Source organism: Xenopus tropicalis, chromosome 9 (assembly GCF_000004195.4).
Source record: "Xenopus tropicalis strain Nigerian chromosome 9, UCB_Xtro_10.0, whole genome shotgun sequence".
In the NCBI taxonomy this organism is placed as follows: domain Eukaryota; kingdom Metazoa; phylum Chordata; class Amphibia; order Anura; family Pipidae; genus Xenopus; species Xenopus tropicalis.
In genome coordinates this window covers 43199575-43219023 of record NC_030685.2, presented here as the reverse complement: position 1 = coordinate 43219023, position 19449 = coordinate 43199575, and the positions used below count along the sequence as shown (strand labels likewise).

General features: G+C 40.6%; 1 protein-coding gene across 3 annotated transcripts in view; it reads right to left on the bottom strand.

The window, feature by feature from the left end:
- Positions 1-19449, bottom strand: part of wipi2 (WD repeat domain, phosphoinositide interacting 2) — a 327029-nt gene that overhangs the window by 13022 nt on the left and 294558 nt on the right. For all 3 annotated transcript variants that reach the window (XM_018097367.2, XM_031893132.1, XM_002941297.5), the window contains one exon: positions 7435-7556. In XM_018097367.2, the coding sequence (XP_017952856.1) occupies positions 7435-7556 (122 nt within the window). The remainder of the gene's footprint in view (positions 1-7434; positions 7557-19449) is intronic.

Sequence of the window (19449 nt, the reverse complement as noted above, 5' to 3'; positions counted from 1 at the left end):
AATCAACGCACCGCGTATAAATAGTTGCCGCGTGCGAAAAACGCACGCCATGTTAGCCATACATGCCAATACTTACGGAAAATGACTGTACTGAAAATGACCATTTCCCCGCAAACTGGAGGCTGCATCACTCTAGGGCCAACACATACTTGAATAAATCACACTGCAAAGTCCATATTTTATTGCCAAAAGCACATTAACTGTACTTTTTCTATAATTACCGCCTGTCTCAAGTAGGTGTTAATTTTCACATAGACTAATGCGATATTTAGCCAGTCTAAGTGTGAATCATGCGTTATTGTTATTTTGCCGCACAAATTAACGCATATGGTAGCGCAAAATTTAACGCATGCGATGTGCGACTTAACGCATGCGGTAATACTGTAGTGAATCGCGCGTTAATTTTGGCATCTAATGCAAAAAAGCCTGCGATAAAAATTAACGCACATCAGTGAATCAGCCCTATAGTATGGTAAATCTATGCTTATTAAGCATCAAACTGCTCAGGAGAAACCCTGGCATTCAAATTTTGGATGTTTTATGCTAGAACATAATGAAATGTAGGGCACATAAAATACAATCTTTGAGAGGATATTCTGACATGTCATAAAAAACGCTACATTAAGCATAGCTTTGCAGTTTGGTAATTTGCAGTAGAAAGACATATTTACCCATTTCGGATTCAAAAGAATGGGTACTTTCTTAAAATATATGGTTTTCTAGGGTCTCCGTACTGCCAGGGGGTCATAGGGCACAAAATGACACATACCGGGTTTTTTTTTGTAGTAGTCAGAACATCAGCCGTAAAAAATCATATGCATATTTTGCTGTAGGAGGCTCTGCACACCAGATAATTTGGTAAATCTATGCATATTTGGCTTCAAACTGTTTAGTAGAGCCCTGGTGTTCATATTTAGGATGTTTTATGCTGGTATATTACGAGATGTGGGGCATATAATAGAGTAAAATACAAGCTTTGTGGGAATTTTCAGAAATTTCATAAAAAACACATACATTTAGAATAGCTTTGCAGTTTAGTAATTTGCAGCAAAATAACATATTTACCCATTTTGGATTCATGAAAAAAAAATTCTAAAAAAATATTGGGTTTTCTGGGGTTGACACACTTTTTTGGAGTTTTGATGTTTGGTAATTAGAAGTAGAAAAACAGATTCCCATTTAGGATTCGGCAGAATGTACTTTTCAAATATCCTGTGGTATTTTTTCCTGTGGTAAACCTACTATTCCAGATTTTTTTGCCTTTGGAATCTAAAGTATGCTATCTTCTGCTGTAATACTTTGAAAATTTGGTAATGCACTGCTGGGAGCTTTTGATCTATTGACAAGATTAAACTTTCTAAAACTATACATTTCTGGTATTGGCACATTTAAGAGACATAAGGCTTTCCAAATCAGTTGGATTTTTGTTCAAAAACCTTTCCATCCTAATCTGCTGTTTACAATCTTATTAAAATTCTAGCTTTTCCTTCTTTCTGTATTTCATTCATTCTCTCTTTAACAAACAAATCCATGTTTATTCTTATCTGTTTTGCTCAAATGTTTAATCTTCCTACACTAACATAAACTTTGCATTCCCAGAATGATATTGTCTTTGAGGCTCCACTCTCTCATGGTCTGTATGGTCTCATGTATGTATTTGCATATATGTGGTCTGTATAAGTATCTGCATATATGTGCACTGGGGTTCATTTGGAGAGGATGTACTTGATGGACTTTGGTCTAAATTTTAAATATGTAACACATCAGGGTATGCTGGAGATTGCTTTCCATATGGAGAAGTGTTGGTGGCCACTCCAACTAGCATGTCTGCACAACATTAATAGGTTATAGTTGTGATCTCAAAGCCAGTATCTAACAAGTAGAAGGCCTTGCAGTCTCTCAGCTACACCAATTAGCCCTGTGCAAATTGTCCCTTCCTTATTGTTCCACAAAACAAAGTTCAACCTTCTTCATAACGGTTCAAAGGTGGTGTTTTCAGGGCCTGCTCCTTTATTTTGAGGACAGTTTCTTACCACATACCCAAGGGCACCACAGCTCCAACATCATGGGGGGTGGGGACACTTCCTTGGCTGCAACGACTCCTAGGTGCAGAATGGGTCCATTGGCAAAAGTATGATACCTTCTCCCACACAGCAGCCTCTTTTTGACCATTCACTTTGCATGAATAGGGGTCCAGCTGTGACCACCTCTGGATGGACTGCCACTACCATGGAGGCGGAGGAAAACTCTCCTAACTTAGGTTCACCTACTTGGCTCCTATTAATGGCAAGAACTCAAAACTCGAGATCCACAAAGGCCAGGACAAAAGAACACATTCAGTTTCTGTCACTACAGCCATCCAACAAGCATCCACAGCAAATTAAGGCAGAGCCCAACAGGCCATCCTGATGGGTGATGAGGTAGTCTAGCAAGGTTTTTTCACCAAGGGTGCCTTCGGCATCTACTTCTAAAGACCCCAGACTGTACTTAGACAGAACAGGGTATAGCTGCATGGCCCCTCGATACTGTTACTTTAAAGTTGGTCCTATTAAACTTGCCTATGCTGGCCAGTGCAGCCCCTTAAAGGCAATACAGCTGCTGCCTCTGGAGATATATTTTAAACACTCGCTATCCTGCCAACTACGCCAAAAGTTCTCTTTATTAAAGATTATGCTGTAAGTTAAACAACTGGAAGTAATTTACAAACTCGATGTTTCGGTCACTGACTGACCTTTCTCAAGGTAATACAGCAAACAGTAAATTAAGTCTCTCCCGATATGTGTGAAAAATGGCACCAAACAATAGTGTCTATGGCAAATGCTGTTTCACAGGGTTTTATAACTACAGAGCAAAAAAGAGGTGTCAAATATTGTATTTAAGGGTAGTACACACCGCCCAGAGAATCAAGTGAATAGTCCTTGTGAATAGAGACAAGTAATGGAAAAGAACTGAAAAAGGAAGCACAATACATAAACTGAAAGAATGTCCAGAACATAATACCTGAATGTAAATTTTGAAATGATCAGCGCTGAATCAGGTTTGCATATTGGAGGCCTTCACGGGCATATTAACCCACAGCAGAACCTTTCTATTCTGGAAATTGTATCAGGCAGTAATCCCAAAACACATACCAGCAAGTTGAAAGTTGTAAATCCACAATAGTGTAATAAGCAAAAGTGGTCATTACTGCTCGGGGACTAACTACAAATGTGGTTTAATAGTCACAGTCCTTCTCTTATTATCCAAATCACTTGTGGTTTATCATCCACTGTAACCATGGTATGATCAGTAATTGGCCAGAAATGACATAGTTACATAGTTACATAGGGTTGAAAAAAGACCAGTGTCCATCAAGTTCAACCCATCCAAGTAAACCCAGCACACTTAACCCACACCTACCAATCAATACACTCACATACATACACTATATATACAACCACTAGTACTAACTGTAGATATTAGTATCACAATAGCCTTGGATATTCTGATTGATCAAGAACTCATCCAGGCCCCTCTTAAAGGCATTAACAGAATCTTCCATTACCACATCACTAGGAAGGGCATTCCATAACCTCACTGCCCTCACCGTGAAAAACCACCTACGCTGCTTCAAATGGAAGCTCCTTTCCTCTAATCTAAAGGGGTGACCTCTGGTGCGCTGATTGTTTTTATGGGAAAAAAGAACATCCCCCAACTGCCTATTATCCCCTCTAATGTACTTGTACAGAGTAATCATGTCCCCTCGCAAGCGCCTCTTTTCCAGAGAAAACAACCCCAACCTCGACAGTCTCACCTCATAGTTTAAATCTTCCATCCCCTTAACCAGTTTAGTTGCACGTCTCTGCACTTTCTCAAGCTCATTAATATCCTTCTTAAGGACTGGAGCCCAAAACTGCACTGCATACTCAAGGTGAGGCCTTACCAGGGACCTATAAAGGGGCAAAATTATGTTCTCATCCCTTGAGTCAATGCCCTTTTTTATACAAGACAGCACTTTATTTGCTTTAGTAGCCACAGAATGACACTGCCTGGCATTAGACAACTTGTTATCAACAAAAACCCCTAGATCCTTCTCCATTAAGGAAACCCCCAACACACTACCATTCAGTAGATAGTTTGCGTTTATATTATTTCTACCAAAGTGCATAACTTTGCACTTATCAACATTGAACCTCATTTTCCAGTTTGCTGCCCAGTTATCTAATTTTGTCAAATCGCTCTGCAAAGCGGCAGCATCCTGCATGGAACTTATAGTTTTGCACAATTTAGTGTCATCAGCAAAAATAGAAACAGTACTGTCTATGCCCACCTCCAGGTCATTAATAAACAAGTTAAAAAGCAAAGGCCCAAGGACTGACCCCTGCGGTACTCCACTAACCACACTGGTCCAATTAGAAAATGTTCCATTTACAACCACTCTTTGTACTCTATCCTTCAGCCAGTTCTCTATCCAATTACAAATATTATGTTCTAGGCCAATATTCTTTAATTTGATCATTAACCTTCTGTGAGGTACTGTATCAAACGCTTTAGCAAAGTCCAAGTAGATGACATCAACTGCCATTCCAGCATCAAGGTTCCTGCTCACCTCCTCATAAAAGGCGACTAAATTAGTCTGGCAAGATCTGTTACGCATAAAACCATGCTGGCACAAACTAATAGTATTGTGAACTGCAATGTATTCAAGTACCCTATCCCTTATTACCCCTTCCAAAAGTTTTCCTACTACTGATGTCAGACTAACAGGCCTATAGTTTTCAGGCTGAGAACGGGATCCCTTTTTAAATAACGGCACCACATTAGCAATCCGCCAGTCTCTTGGCACCATGCCAGACCTCAATGAATCCTGAAAAATTAAGTGAAGAGGTTTGGCAATCACAGCGCTCAGCTCATTTAATACCCTGGGATGAATCCCATCCGGCCCTGGACCTTTGTTTACCTTTACATGTTCAAGTCTCTTTTGAATTTCCTCCCGAGTGACCCATGCGCCAGTAGCTAAATTACTAGCACTGGGCATATTACAAGGGAAGCCTTCATTATCTGGCTCCTCAGATGTATAGACAGATGAAAAATAAGAGTTCAAAATTTCAGCTTTTTCCCCATTCTCATCAACCAACTTACCCCCCCGTGATAATAAAGTTCCCACCCCTTCTTGCTTCATTTTTTTACTATTCACATAATTAAAAAATAATTTAGGATTCTTTTTACTCCTAGCAGCAATATCCCTTTCCATTTCTATTTTAGCTTGCTTGATAGCTTTTTTGCATGCTTTATTTGCTTCCTTGTACCTGATGAAAGTTTCTGCTATCCCAGCTAACTTGAATGCCCTAAAAGCACGTTTTTTCTTACCAACCTCGACAATAACACTTTTATTCAGCCATAAAGGTTTTGCTTTGGTGAGAAATGAATTAAGGAAGAAAGTAGCAGAGAAAGGTAAGCACAGCGTGTTTCTTAAAGTTAAGTGTAAAACACCTCAATCATTATAATATTGATGCCTTGGGAAATAGAAAGTATCAAAGTACTTCCCCATTCCCCAGTACTTCGGACCCGAATTAAAAGCCTTAGGCCCGGGCCTTTGTGGCCTTGACACAAATCCGGGCCTGGGTACAGGTTAATCTATGTTGTATAGATTGGAAAAACCAATAGTGGCATATAGACTCGCTAGAAGCTTGGGTGATCTACTAGTAACGAAAGACTTGCTGTCATCTAACACGACTAGTGGTCAAACTTGGCTTAGTTCGCAACACAAAAAATGAAGTTCCAAGTGTTCTGGTAGCCTGACATGTAGCAATATGGCACAGGGAAGCACCCCTTTTGTGTCACCCCCACTCAGGAAGCAAATACAATATACAACATAGATTAACCTGTACCAGCACTTACATGGTTTATATGACACAGTGCCTGTGCGGCCTGGCATATGTGGGTAAAGCCTGTACGACCTACCAGGATCGAATGAATAATCATAGATATGCAATCAGAACAGCAATTTCCACAGGAGAGGCAGACCAGCCCGTTATCATCAACTTATATCTGTCTTTCCAATAGCCTCCTGAACTCATCTTTTTATTCTCTTACCCACACACTTCTGTAATATCTTGACCACTTGAATGACTTCATATATAGCCCATATGCCTGTTAACATCTCTTTTTCTGTGAGAGGATACTCATGTACACATCATTGATCTCTTAATATTTATTTGATACTTTCTAGTTCTCAAGACATAAACAGTATAAAGATTGAGGTGCTTTATGGTAAACTTTAGATAACAGGTTGTCCTTACATTTCTCTGCTACTTTTCTCACACTATGTCATTCCTGGTCAATTATGGATCATGCGGAACCAAAAATAAAGGCACAAAATGACCAACAGTAAACAAAACACTCACCAAGTAGAAGTGGTGGTCCAGGTGCACCAGCCCCACAACCTCAGCATGGGGTGAATAAAGCAGAAAACAGCAACCACTATGGGCATATAGGCACTCTATGTACTAGTGTACTACCCATACATATGATATTTTACACCTCTTTTATGCTCTGTAGTTATAAAACCCTGTGAAACATCAGGTTTTGGATTCAATTAAAAAAAATGTTTTTTTTTTGCTTGCATAATATGCTTGCATGCATAAATGCTTGCTTGCATAAACATTTGCTTGCATAATACAGCACTGTTTAGTGCTGTACGTCATGGGACTATAAAATTAATACAGACAGAAACTAATCATTGCATTAAGTTGTGAATGTACTAAAAGTAAGTGTTGTTCATTTCTCTTATAGTGTTCCTATATTGAAGTGCTTCTCTTGCTGCCACTGGCCAGCTCTGCTGGTATGTATTCTCTAGTCTCATTGGCTGTGCTGCTGTCATATTTTGTCCCCGAGCACAATTTTATCACTATATATGCCGATCAAGTGTGACTAGCAAGTATTTGTCAGATTAGTGTGGCTGTTAATACATCCAATTGTATACTAGATTCCATTTTAACATTCTCCCTAAGGTGGCATTTGGCAACATTGTATTTGAGTATTGTGTATTTTTTTTATTAACAAAATTTACAAAAAATAACGGAGCCACAATATCATGAAAAGCAGAAGACACACTGTCATTACAGGGGCAGGATGTGGGGCTGTTTATTTGTGAGGGTGATCTGTCCAGATCTGACATCACAGTGATTCTGTGGTGCTCGGTGGAGGGCCTTTATGACATGTGGCACATTTGCTGTATTCTAACACCACCTTTTTAAACAGCAAGCATTTCTGTTAAAGATATTTGAGAATTTTATCTCATCATATTATCTTATCTATCAACTGAGCAATATGATTTAAACAATAGTAGCTCAAGCTACATCTTCTTAAGAAACCGGCCATAGGCTCTTGTATTTATAACATATCTCACAAGGGAAAAAAAAAATTATAAAAAAGAAAAACAGTTTTACTTACCATGTCTTGTTGGAGATGGTGGTGGATATGTTTTTGTTACTATAGCAGTAAGTGCTGCAACTGGCCTGTCATGGGAAGAAGACTCAAGAATTTCACTTGAAGGTTCCATGTTCCCATCAAGCCTAAAAACAGAAAACAAACGCAGAGAAAATGTTTAAAAAACTTCACAAGAGCAGCACAGAATAAAGCTCTCGCCACATTTCTAAATGGAATAGAAAAATAATATTTTTTTTTTTGCAGCTGCAACTTATAATTGCCACATAGTATATATTACAATTAAAAGATGACTAGTTCCTCTGTAGCACCAAATAAAATACTACACCCCCTTCACATCTACTTAAGTTTTCTAGTGACTAGTGAGTTTTCTATGTACTACTGCTACTTTTGCCAATGATCCAACACAAGGTTTATCTTCAGCTTGTGCATACCACATAAGGTATACTATCCACATCTAGGAAGCACTTCTCATTGTGAAACAGGTTAAAGGGACAAAGAAAACAGCAGGGGTGGGTATGAAGAGATAATAAGGACACTCTAGGGACAACAGAGTGAAAAATGAACTTTAAAATTAACTAACTGTGCTAGTAGCAGAGCTGGGCCAAGTAGTATTGGCCCTGTCTGCATGCCATAATTCCCTCCCCTAACTTCCATCTTAGTCGCTTTTACATAGCAAATGCAGTTCCAACTCTCACCCCCCCTAGTAGTCCCACCATTTCCCACATTATTTTTACCATTTCAGTTTTTAAAACTTTTAATATATATATGTAAATATAACTAAGTTAACAAACAAAAATAAGGTACACCATTAAACATGTTAATATTCACAAAAACTAAAACATATTTTCTTAGTAGGATAACTTTATCCCATGAAACAATTTAATAAACAAACATTAAAACATTAAGTACAAATAAAGGGTACAGTGAACACTGATACTAACATATCCAAATGATTTTACTATTATAATGACACCTATAAAAAAATGCAATTTGTGTCTGAGGAAAAACCCTCCTAAACATTACATAATGAGGCAGCCCTTACACATGTTCATTATTTTAGGTAACTTAAAGGAGAAGAAAATGTAAAAACTTCATCAGCAAGGTCTATGTAAATATAGCCATAAGCACTCACAGAAAAGCTGCACTGAAACCTGTATCAAAAGAAACACAGGATTTCTTGTCTTTTTCTGTGTATACATGTTCTTCTGTGTCAAACTTCCTGCTCTCAGTAAAATCCTTCAGGGCACAGTACAAGTCTGCTCAGTTTGCTCCTCTCTCGCTCTCCACCCCCCCCCCCTTTTTCTCCTCCCCCTCCCATCAATTCTCACTCCCCCTCCATCTGTGTAATCAGCTAGAACTGCAGCATGGAAGCTACTGAGACCAAGCTAAAATGGTAGATGCTATGTTAAACAAACAAAGGGAGCTTCTAGAGCTGTTTATTCAGGTATGGTAAAGGTTTCTAAAGATTAAATATAATGTTTTAGCTTGCACTACTGTGACTAATCTATTGGCAACAAAATGGCAAAATGCCTTTCTCTTTAATGTGTGGCTGCAGAGATTTCAGCAAATCCTTCTGCCACTATACACTAAACTGATCAAGTGTTTGTGTGGCTGTGGCAAAAACAAAGATTTTGAAAGTACAGTTGTAAACACATTTTATGTTTAAGTAAAAACGGTAATATACAGGGTCGGACTGGGGGGGTGAAGGGCCCACCAGGGCTCCCGCCCCAGGGGCCCTGCAGGTGTCCCATAACCCCCATCCCCCGCAGGGACCCCTCATCCAACGTCCTACCCCGAGAGCGTAAATTTAACGCATCAGGGGAGGAGTGGTTGGGCAGGGGGAGCGCTGCAAGAGTCGGGCGGCCCAGTCCGACCCTTGTAATATAATATATACAGCAGGACACAGCAGCATTAAATTCAAGTGCAATTCTTCTTGCTTTTATAGCAGCAATATTACTGCAAAGTAACAAAGCTGCAAAGTATATAACTAGGGATGCACCAAACGGGAACCCACCCTGAAGGATTCGGGCAAATTACGAAATGAATCTGAATCCTAATAAACATGTGCTAATTAGTATCCGAAGGGGTAAAAAAAAAAAAATTCCCTGACCATTTAAACTCTTTCCGAATGGTAATTAGCATAAGATAATTTATGCTAATTAGGATCTGGATTCAGATCTGGAATCTTTAAAAAAAAAAAAAAAAAAGCCTGGATTCGGCCTGAATCCTGAACCGAATCCGGGATTCGGTGCATCCCTATATATAACAATGTTTATAACAAACTATAAAACAAACTTTATTTTCTTTGCAGTCTCATACGCAATAGAAAGGAATTTAAAGTTTGAAAGGCTCTCTTGTCCCAAAGATAAACAAAAATAATTTTTAATAGGTTTCAGTTTACTAAAACTTCTTTTGCATGATGCTACAGTTAATGGCAAAGTCAGGTATATGCAAAGTGCAGTATCAATGTTTACATAATCTGGGTTTGAATAGTACTGTATCATCTGACATGGGTCAAGAGGTGTTGCAGACTTTGCATCTGGAAATATAGCTTCCACGTGATGTCACACGGGGCTGTGTCACACGGGGAGATTAGTCACCACGCGACAAATCTCTCTTGTTGCGGGAGACTAATCTCCCCGAAATGCCATCCCACCTGCTAGAATTTAATCGCCAGTGGGATGGCATACACGGCGCCGCGATTTGCCAAAGTCGCAGAAGTTTCCTCTCAAGGCAACTTCCGTGACTTCGGCAAATCACGGCGCCGCGTATGCCGTCCCTAGATTTACATTCTAGCCGGTGGGATGGCATTGGAAAGCATCCAAATTTTGTTGTATTTTAGAGAAGATCAAATGCAGCTTTTTGTAATTGTGACATCTAAAATAAGAAAAGAAACTGAAAATCCACAAAGGTGTCCATGGTGTTTTTGACTTTCATAGGAAAGTCCTGTTGCAGGAATTTCAAGATTTTCACATACAACACTGACATAAGGATATACAAAGTATTTCGTCAACACTGATACTATCTATGGTATTGTTTTTTTTCAGGCCATTAATAATTTTTGAGCTATAGATACAGAATCAGAGTTTGAAGAATTCTCTCTAATATCCGATAATACCTCACATACAGTAATGATCTCAGTAAATAAAGCTTTTACTGCCCTTGACAACAAAATGTTGTTTTCAACCTATTTTTAAGTATTTCCCAGTGGGTAGTAGAAAGATTTAAAAAGACTATGAACTGTGCCAAATATAGAGGCTGCAGGTGCACCTGCCAGATTGAGGCTATGTGCCGAACAAATCTTGCAATTTTCTTGCCTAGACTCTGGGACATTTCCCTGCCATATTAACTGCATTATCATAGTCTTGGCCTCTTGCACCCTTGATACCAATGCCATCAGCAAGTGACTTGCCACTTCCAGTTTTCACTATTGTGTGGATAAAATCTATGAAACTTTCTTCAACTGTCACCTTTCCATCAACCACACTAACGTAACATATTATTTAACTCAATTGTTCCTTATGGAATACATCTGGTGTAACAAGTAGTACTGAGCTTCTTTTATTTTACCGACAATCTCTTTCCCCAGGACGATGAGAAATTCATTTTGAATTCTGACAGAAATAATAAATGTAACCTTAAGTTTCAATCTTTTGTTTAAGTGCCATGTAATAGTAGTCTATTACCTATATAATATCATGAAATATGGCAGCATGCAGGCTGCCAAAAACACCTATCCTGCTGCAGCTCTAGTTGCTGGTAGCTCAGATCACACATTCTTACGGAAGGGGGAGTGAATTCTTATGGGAGGGAGTGCAAACAAAGAAAGGGGTAGAGGGACAGAGGAGAGAGTTATACAGACTCGTGCCCCAACCATGAAGGAGCCCTAAAGGAGAGGAAATCTGAAGAACATGTTTATACAAAAGAAGACAAGAAATCCTGTGTTTTTTTTTTTCATATAGAGCTTGTCTGTGAGTACTTATGGCTTTATTTAGATATACCTTTCTCATAAAGCTTACTTAGTTTTTAAGTTTAATGCCAGGTTGTTCCTTGCAACAAATAAAATAGCTTTTAAAATACACTTAAAGGAGAAGGAAAGGCTAATAAAGAGTTAATCTCAAGCTGTAGGCATACCTTCAGTTCTCTCAATAGTGCCCTTAAGTCTACCCATATTTATCCCGTTCAGATGATCAGAAGCCTCATAGGAAAAAAAACGCTGAGCTCTGCAAAGAAAGTTCCCACAATGCTTCACTTCTGCACCACGCGCACAAATCCTGTTTCTTTTGACAGAGAACTCAAACAGCGTTTCTGTGAGTGCTTATAGCTGTATTTACATAGATCTTTCTGATAAAGCTTACTTAGTTTTTACCTTTCCTTCTCCTTTAAAAACAGCATGCTACTTTTCACTCATGATAATTTTTTGTGCCAAATTTTTTGTAGTTCGCTATCACTATTGACTTTCCCTTTCTTCATTCTTTTATCTGTTAGTGGGAGAAGTTTGGGGGGGCAGTAGTGGGGGGGGGATCAGAAGGGGTAAAGGGTTGGAGAAAGTAGAGGAACAAAGGGGCAAAACAAAATCATCAAAACTGTGCCTAGGGTGGAGTAGACTGTGGGGGAAGTAAAATGGTCAGTTCTAGTGTAGCTGAATTGTCTCTGGGTCCTGTGGTCCGTAGGGTTCAGGGTGGTACCTGGAGAGGGATAAAATAGGGTTTCGGGTTTAGGATTCTGCATTTGAGAGTACGTCTAGTGGTGGTTGTGGGTTTGCCAGTCCCCGGTATTACTGCCATGTGTCCATGTGTCTTTGGGTTTGGTTGAAGAGTCTCGCTATTCTGCATTCAAAGTCCTTATTGCTGTTGACCCGCCGTAGCACTTCTGTTATGGTTGGTGGGCGGGTGATTTCCAGTTCGAGGCAATAGTTAGCCTTGCAGAGCTAAGTATATGATTGCTTAGTGTTTAGAGGTGCTTAGGCAGATTGGGGAAGGGTTGTCCAAGTAGAGAGGTTGTTATGTCCTTTTGAAGTTGGGTTAGTGTCAGTATGTTTATTATGTTCCAGTATGGCTGAATTACCGGACAGTCCCAAAATATGTGTTCCAAGGTCCCTCGTTGTCCACAGAGCCTCCAACAGGAGGGGGAGTGGTTGGGGAAAAGTTTATTGAGCTTGTCTGGTGTGTGGTAACAGAACATCATAATCTTATATATATGTTCCTTTTGTTTAGTGCAAGTTACCATTTTAGCGTTGTTCCAAATCTTGCCCCATTCCATATTGGTTAGGGTGCGGTTTATTATTCTGTGCCACTTGGGTATGTATGAGTGTTGAGGGAGGGAGTCTTCCGGTGGTTCAGTGAGGAGTTTGTATAGCCGTGATATCAGTCCTTTTTGGGGCAAACCTCCTAGGGCTATGTGTTCAAATGGTGTAGGGGGTATTTTGTCTTTGTCTAGGGTGTAGGGTGATAGAAAATGGCGCAATTGGAAGTACTCATGCATTTTTATGCGTGGTCCAGGTGATTTGTCTGCGATTTCTGCGAAGGGCAGTATTTGATGCGTGGCATTATGTAGCAAGTCTTTAATGGTATGCAAGTTTGTGGTTGCCCAGGTGTTGTAGAAGGATGGACTAAGGCTTGGGTTGATGTTTGGGTTCTTAAGGTAGATAGTATTTACTGGATGGGGGGGACGTCAGTCCATGCTTGGTTTTCAGCCTGTTCCAGGTGCGTATAGTAAGGATAGTTGAGCTTAGCAGTGATGGGGGCAGCGATAGAGGTTTGCTGGTGGACCATATTATTGAGTTCAGGTGCTTGTCCCTAGAGTGTAGATTTGGGCCCATTTTGTTGTAGGGCTCCAATGTGACCATGCTAGGAGTTGGCATAGACTGGCAGCTTCGTAGTATTTTTGGAGTAGGGGCACTCCTAGTCCGCCGTTGTTAGTTGATGTTGTGAGGGTTAATTTTGAGATTCTGTGTCTTTTCTGGGCCAAATGAATTTGAGTGCTTTAGTGTTTACTGCAATCGGGATGGTTTCAAATAAGTAGAGGAATTTGGGGAGAATATTGATTTTCATAGCTGAGATTCGCCCAAACCAAGATATGGAAGCTGAATTCCATTTCTGCAGTGGCGGAGTATAAGGACTTGTACTGGGGTGTGAGGTGAATGACAAGGTAGGTCACATGGTCGGTTTTCCATTTGTATTGGAACTTGGTCTGTATTGTTTCTAGAGTGTAGGGGTGCAGATGTAATGCCATTGCTTCTGTTTTAGTTATGTTGAGTTTGTATCCTGATAAAGCGGAGTACTGGTTGAGGAGTCCATGGAGAGCAGGGAGAGAGATCAGAGGGTTGCTTAAGGTCAACGGTACGTCATCGGCAAATAAAGCGATTTTTTATGCCTGTGATGTCTGGTGTGTTTCGGATAGCAGCTGCCAAAGGTTTGATGCTCAGGGCGTAGAGTAAGGGGGAGAGGGGGCAGCCTTGCCTGGTTCCATTGGTGATTTTTATGGGTCTATGTGATTGGCCTGCTAGTTTCAGGTAGGTGGTGGGTTTGCTGTAAAGTCCTTCAAGTGCTCTAACATAGGGTCCAGATAGGTTTAAGTGAGATAAGAGGCGGAAGAGATAAGGCCAACTCAGGCGGTCAAACGGTTTTTCAGCATCCAGGCTGAGTAGAACAGATGGGGTTTTATTTAGTTCGATTATTTCCAGGTCGATTGCTCTACTTGTGTTGTCCCCTGCTTGTCGGCCTTGGATGAATCCTACTTGGTCTGGATCTACTATTTTGGGCAGCAGTGGGGCTAGATGGTTAGGGAGGATTTTGGAGAACAGTTTTAGGTCCGAATTCAGCAATGCAATTGGTCTGTAATTGGAACAGCTTGTTGGGTCTTTCCCTTCTTTCGATATAAGGGATAAATATGAGGTTAGAACCGTGGTGGGGATAGGAGTGCCACTCAAGTACTGATTGAACAGGCAGACTAGATAGGGAGAGAATATGTGGAGGAATGTTTTGTAGTAAAGGTAAGTAAGCCCGTCTGGGCCTGGTGCTTTTCCGGATGGCATTGTCTTGAGAGTGTGTGCTAGTTCTTCTGGGGTAATGTCCGCGTTGAGGAGGCCCAGGTCATCTTCTGAGAATTTGGGCAGATTAGCTTGCATGAAGAATTCCGTGAGGGGATCTGATGCATTTGTGTCTGTCGTTTGTATCTGGGGTTTGTAAGTTTAGGTTATATAGGTTGGTGTAGAATTGGTTGAAGATGTCTCCAATTTGATCGGGTTTGTATGTGACTTGACCCGAGGGGGTTTTGTTTGATTGTATTGTGTTTCAAGAGCTTTTAGTTGAGCTTCGGTTTTGAGTCGGGCCTGATTGTATTGTTTTTTGTTTTGTGAAGTTAATGAGATGATGTGTCCTCTAATGGTGGCTTTGTGGGCTTCCCAGAGTGTGGGGAGGGAGGAGACAGAGGGTTCATTGAGTTGGAAGTATTCCTTTAGCGCTGCCTTGATGTTCTTGCGGTTGCCTATATCATGTAGGAGGATTTCATTCAGCCTCCAGTGGGGTTCCCGTAGGGGGGGTTGCGTGTAGTGTTAGTGAGATACTTATTGGGGCATGACCAGGAGATAGGGTGGATGTTTGTTGTGAAGTGGGGTGGGATAGAAAGAAATAGTCAATGCGGGTGTGCACTTTATGAGGGGCAGAGTAAAAGGTGTATTGGCGTTCCTCTGGATGGTTTATTCGCCATGCGTCAAAGAGTAAAGAATTCCTGAGTAGGCAGCGGAATCCCCTTGAGGTGGTATGGGAAGTTTGGTCTGGTGACTGCTGTTATCTGTCCATTTGTTGTGAGAAGGTGAGATTGAAATCTCCTCCTACTATAGTATAGATGTTGGAATGTGTGAGGAATTTGTTCAGAACTTTCCGTATGAATTTGAGTTGATTCACGTTGGGGGCATAGATGTTGATTAAGTTCATAGGGATGTCAATGTATTTTCTTTGTAGGACCAGGTAGTGGCCCATTGGGTCTTGGTGTATCTGCTCAACTGTATAGGGACAGTCTTTGTGTATTAGGGTTGCCACCCCGCTTTCTTGTAGGATGTGAGGCATAGTAGCTTATCGGGTATAAGCTGGAGCTTAATTTTGAGGTTGAGTGTGCCTCGAAGTGTCTCTCTTGTATGAATGCAATGTCCCCTTTAAGGTTATTTAGTTCTTTCAGGGCTAAGTACCATTTTGTCACACTGTTGAGGCCTTTGACATTAAGTGATGTTATTTTCAGCATTTAAATTTGTTACGTCGTGGATACTTCTGTAGGGTTTTATAGGTGGTTACCTTCTGCAGGTCTTGTGTGGTGAGGGCTTTGGGTGGGTGCGTCTGTAGCCCTCGTTTCATTGGTAAGGTCTCACGTCCCATAGGGGTCCATCAAGTTCAACCCATCCAAGTAAACCCATCACACACAACCCACACCTACCAATCTATACACTCACATACATAAACTATATATACAACCACTAATACTAACTTGTAGCTATTAGTATCACAATAGCCTTGGATATTCTGATTGTTCAAGAACTCATCCAGGCCCCTCTTAAAGGCATTAACAGAATCTGCCATTACCATATCTCTAGGAAGGGCATTCCACAACCTCACTGCCCTCACCATGAAAAACCACCTACGCTGCTTCAAATGGAAGCTCCGTTCCTCTAATCTAAAGGGGTGGCCTCTGGTGCGTTGATTATTTGTATGGGAAAAAAAGAACATCCCCTATCTGCCTATAATCCCCTCTAATGTACTTGTACAGAGTAATCATGTCCCCTCGCAAGCGTCTCTTTTCCTAGTTTAAATCTTCCATCCCCTTAACTAGTTTAGTTGCACGTCTCTGCACTCTCTCCAGCTCATTAATATCCTTCTTAAGGACTGGAGCCCAAAACTGTACTGCATACTCAAGGTGAGGCCTTACCAGGGACCTATAAAGGGGCAAAATTATGTTCTCATCCCTTGAGTCAATGCCCTATTTTATACAAGACAGCACTTTATTTGCTTTAGTAGCTACAGAATGACACTGCCTGGAATTAGACAACTTGTTATCTACAAAAACCCCTAGATCCTTCTCCATTAAGGATACCCCCAACAAACTACCATTCAGTAGATAGTTCGCGTTTATATTATTTCTACCAAAGTGCATAACTTTGCACTTGTCAACACTGAACCTCATTTTCCAGTTTGCTGCCCAGTTTTCCAATTTTTTCAGATCGCTCTGCAAAGCGGCAGCATCCTGCATGGAACTTATAGTTTTGCACAATTTTGTGTCATCAGCAAAAATAGAAACAGTACTGTCTATGCCCACCTCCAGGTCATTAATAAACAAGTTAAAAAGCAAAGGACCAAAGGACTGACCCCTGCGGTACTCCACTAACCACACTGGTCCAATTAGAAAATGTTCCATTTACCACCACTCTTTGTACTCTATCCTTCAGCCAGTTCTCTATCCAATTACAAATATTATGTTCTAGGCCAATATTCCTCAATTTGATCATTAACCTTCTGTGAGGTACTGTATCAAACGCTTTAGCAAAGTCCAAGTAGATGACATCAACTGCCATTCCCGCAATGAGGTTCCTGCTCACTTCCTCATAAAAGGTGACTAAATTAGTCTGGCAAGATCTGTTACGCATAAAATCATGCTGGCACAAACTTATAGTATTGTGAACTGCAATGTATTCAAGTACCCTATCCCTTATTACCCCTTCCAAAAGTTTTCACAGTGCTCAGCTCATTTAATACCCTGGGATGAATCCCATCCGGTCCTGGACCTTTGTTTACCTTTACATGTTCAAGTATCTTTTGAATTTCCTCCCGAGTGACAGTTGCGTCAGTAGCTAAATTACTAGAATTGGGCATATTAAAAGGGAAGCCTTCATTAGCTGGCTCCTCAGATGTATAGACAGATGAAAAATAAGAGTTCAAAATTTCTGCTTTTTCCCCGTTCTCATCAACCAACTTACCCCCCCCCCCCCGTGATACCCACCCCTTCTTGCTTCATTTTTTTACTATTCACATAATTAAAAAATAATTTTGGATTCTTTTTGCTCCTAGCAGCAATATCCCTTTCCATCTCTATTTTAGCTTGCCTGATAGCTTTTCTGCATGCTTTATTTGCTTCCTTGTACCTGATGAAAGTTTCTGCTGTCCCAGCTAACTTGAATGCTTTAAAAGCACATTTTTCTTACCAACCTCGACACTAACACTTTTATTCAGTCATAAAGGTTTTGCTTTGCGATGCCTCTCCTTGCATACAAGGGGAATATACTGTTGTGTTTGCCTGCTAAGCAATGTTTTAAAGATGTTCCATTTTCCTTCCGTGTCTAACCCTATGAAAAGCCTTTCCCAGTTAACACATTGCAGAGATGCCCTTATACCGGCAAAGTCTGCACGTCTAAAATTGAGGTTTTTAGTTACTCCCTTATAGAGCTGTCTCTGCAGCATTATCTCAAAGGAGACCATGTTATGATCACTGTTCCCTAAATGCTCACCCACACAAATGTTAGAGATGAGTTCAGTATTATTAGATATTACCAGGTCCAAAATAGACTCATTTCTAGTAGGTTCTTGAACCGCCTGAAATAAAAAGTTGTCATTTAGCATATTTACAAACCTACTAGCTTTTTCTGACTTAGTCACCCCATTACTCCAGTCAATGTCCGGATAATTAAAGTCCCCCATAATAACAACTTGACCCAGTTGTGAAGCCTCCTCCATTTTCAACAATAACTGGGTCTCATCCCCCTCATCTATACGGGGTGGTTTATTGCATACACCAATGATCATTTTCTTTGTGACCTTCAGCCCTACTGAAATTTCTACCCAAAGAGATTCAATGTTTTCATTGGTAATGTCTTTATTACATGGCTTTAAATCTGACTTACATAAAGACAAACCCCTCCACCCTTTTTAATCTCTCTGTCCCTCCTAAAAAGTGTATAACCATTAAAATTCACAGGCCAGTCGCATTTTTCATCCCACCAGGTCTCAGTGATACCAATTAAATCATAATTTTCAATACATGCAATAGCTTGCAGCTCCCCCAATTTACCCGGCAAGCTTCACGCATTAGCCAGCATGCAGCTGATGTTTACATTAGCTAACTAGCTACCCAACCTAGTTGGGTAACAAAGGTTATTGGGCGCAGTAGAACGTAAACTTGTAACAAAGAAAAATAGTTTATATAGAAACAGCAAACGTGTTGTTTCAGTTGTAGTATATTGTAGTGTTTATGGTAGGGTACAAATAAAAATATAATATAGAAGTAAGTGTCTTTGCAGGCTCGCTTTTAGAGCCTTATGGAGTAGTTGACTCCCGAGGTGGGGAGGGAGGTGATGGAGGGTCAGCTGCACTCTCTTAGTATGGTTATCTCATCTTTCATGGCCCAGTTTTCTTCCTCTAGTTTTTGGGCTATGTCGTCTGTGTATACTTCTAATTGGTCTGTGCGTTCCCCCAATTCAGTGACATCCCTCCGGATCTCTCTAAGTGCGTTAGTTATGGTGCTTGTGATTGTTTGGGCTATGTCTGCTGTAATGCGTTCTTGCAATTGTATAAGTTGTTGTGACAGTACCTGAACGGTTTTTCCCCATTTTTTTATGCTGCTAGCGTTCCCCTGCTGTTATTTAGCCCGGAGGAATAGCTAAGGTGCGTCCGTCTGCTTTTTATCGGGCTTTACAGGCTGTGTGAGAGCGGAGGTCTTAGAAAGTGCATGGAGACTCTCTCATGGTCGGCCACGCCCCCCCCCCCCCACCATTAGTTTCTATTTTTAATCATTTTCATGATTATTTGCAAAATTTTAATGAGCAGGAAAAACTGGTATCAGTTCAATCACTGGTATCTTCTGATATTTTGATATACTTTCCTCATTGTCTGATTGTGAATAGGTTTGCCTTTCTTCTTCTTAGGTGATTAGTTCTAAATCTTACAGCGGATACAGAAAAGGCAGAAGTGCTTAACCAGTTCTTTTCTTCTGTGTATACAGTAGAGGAGCCAGAGTGCCAAGTCCCACCCAATAGCT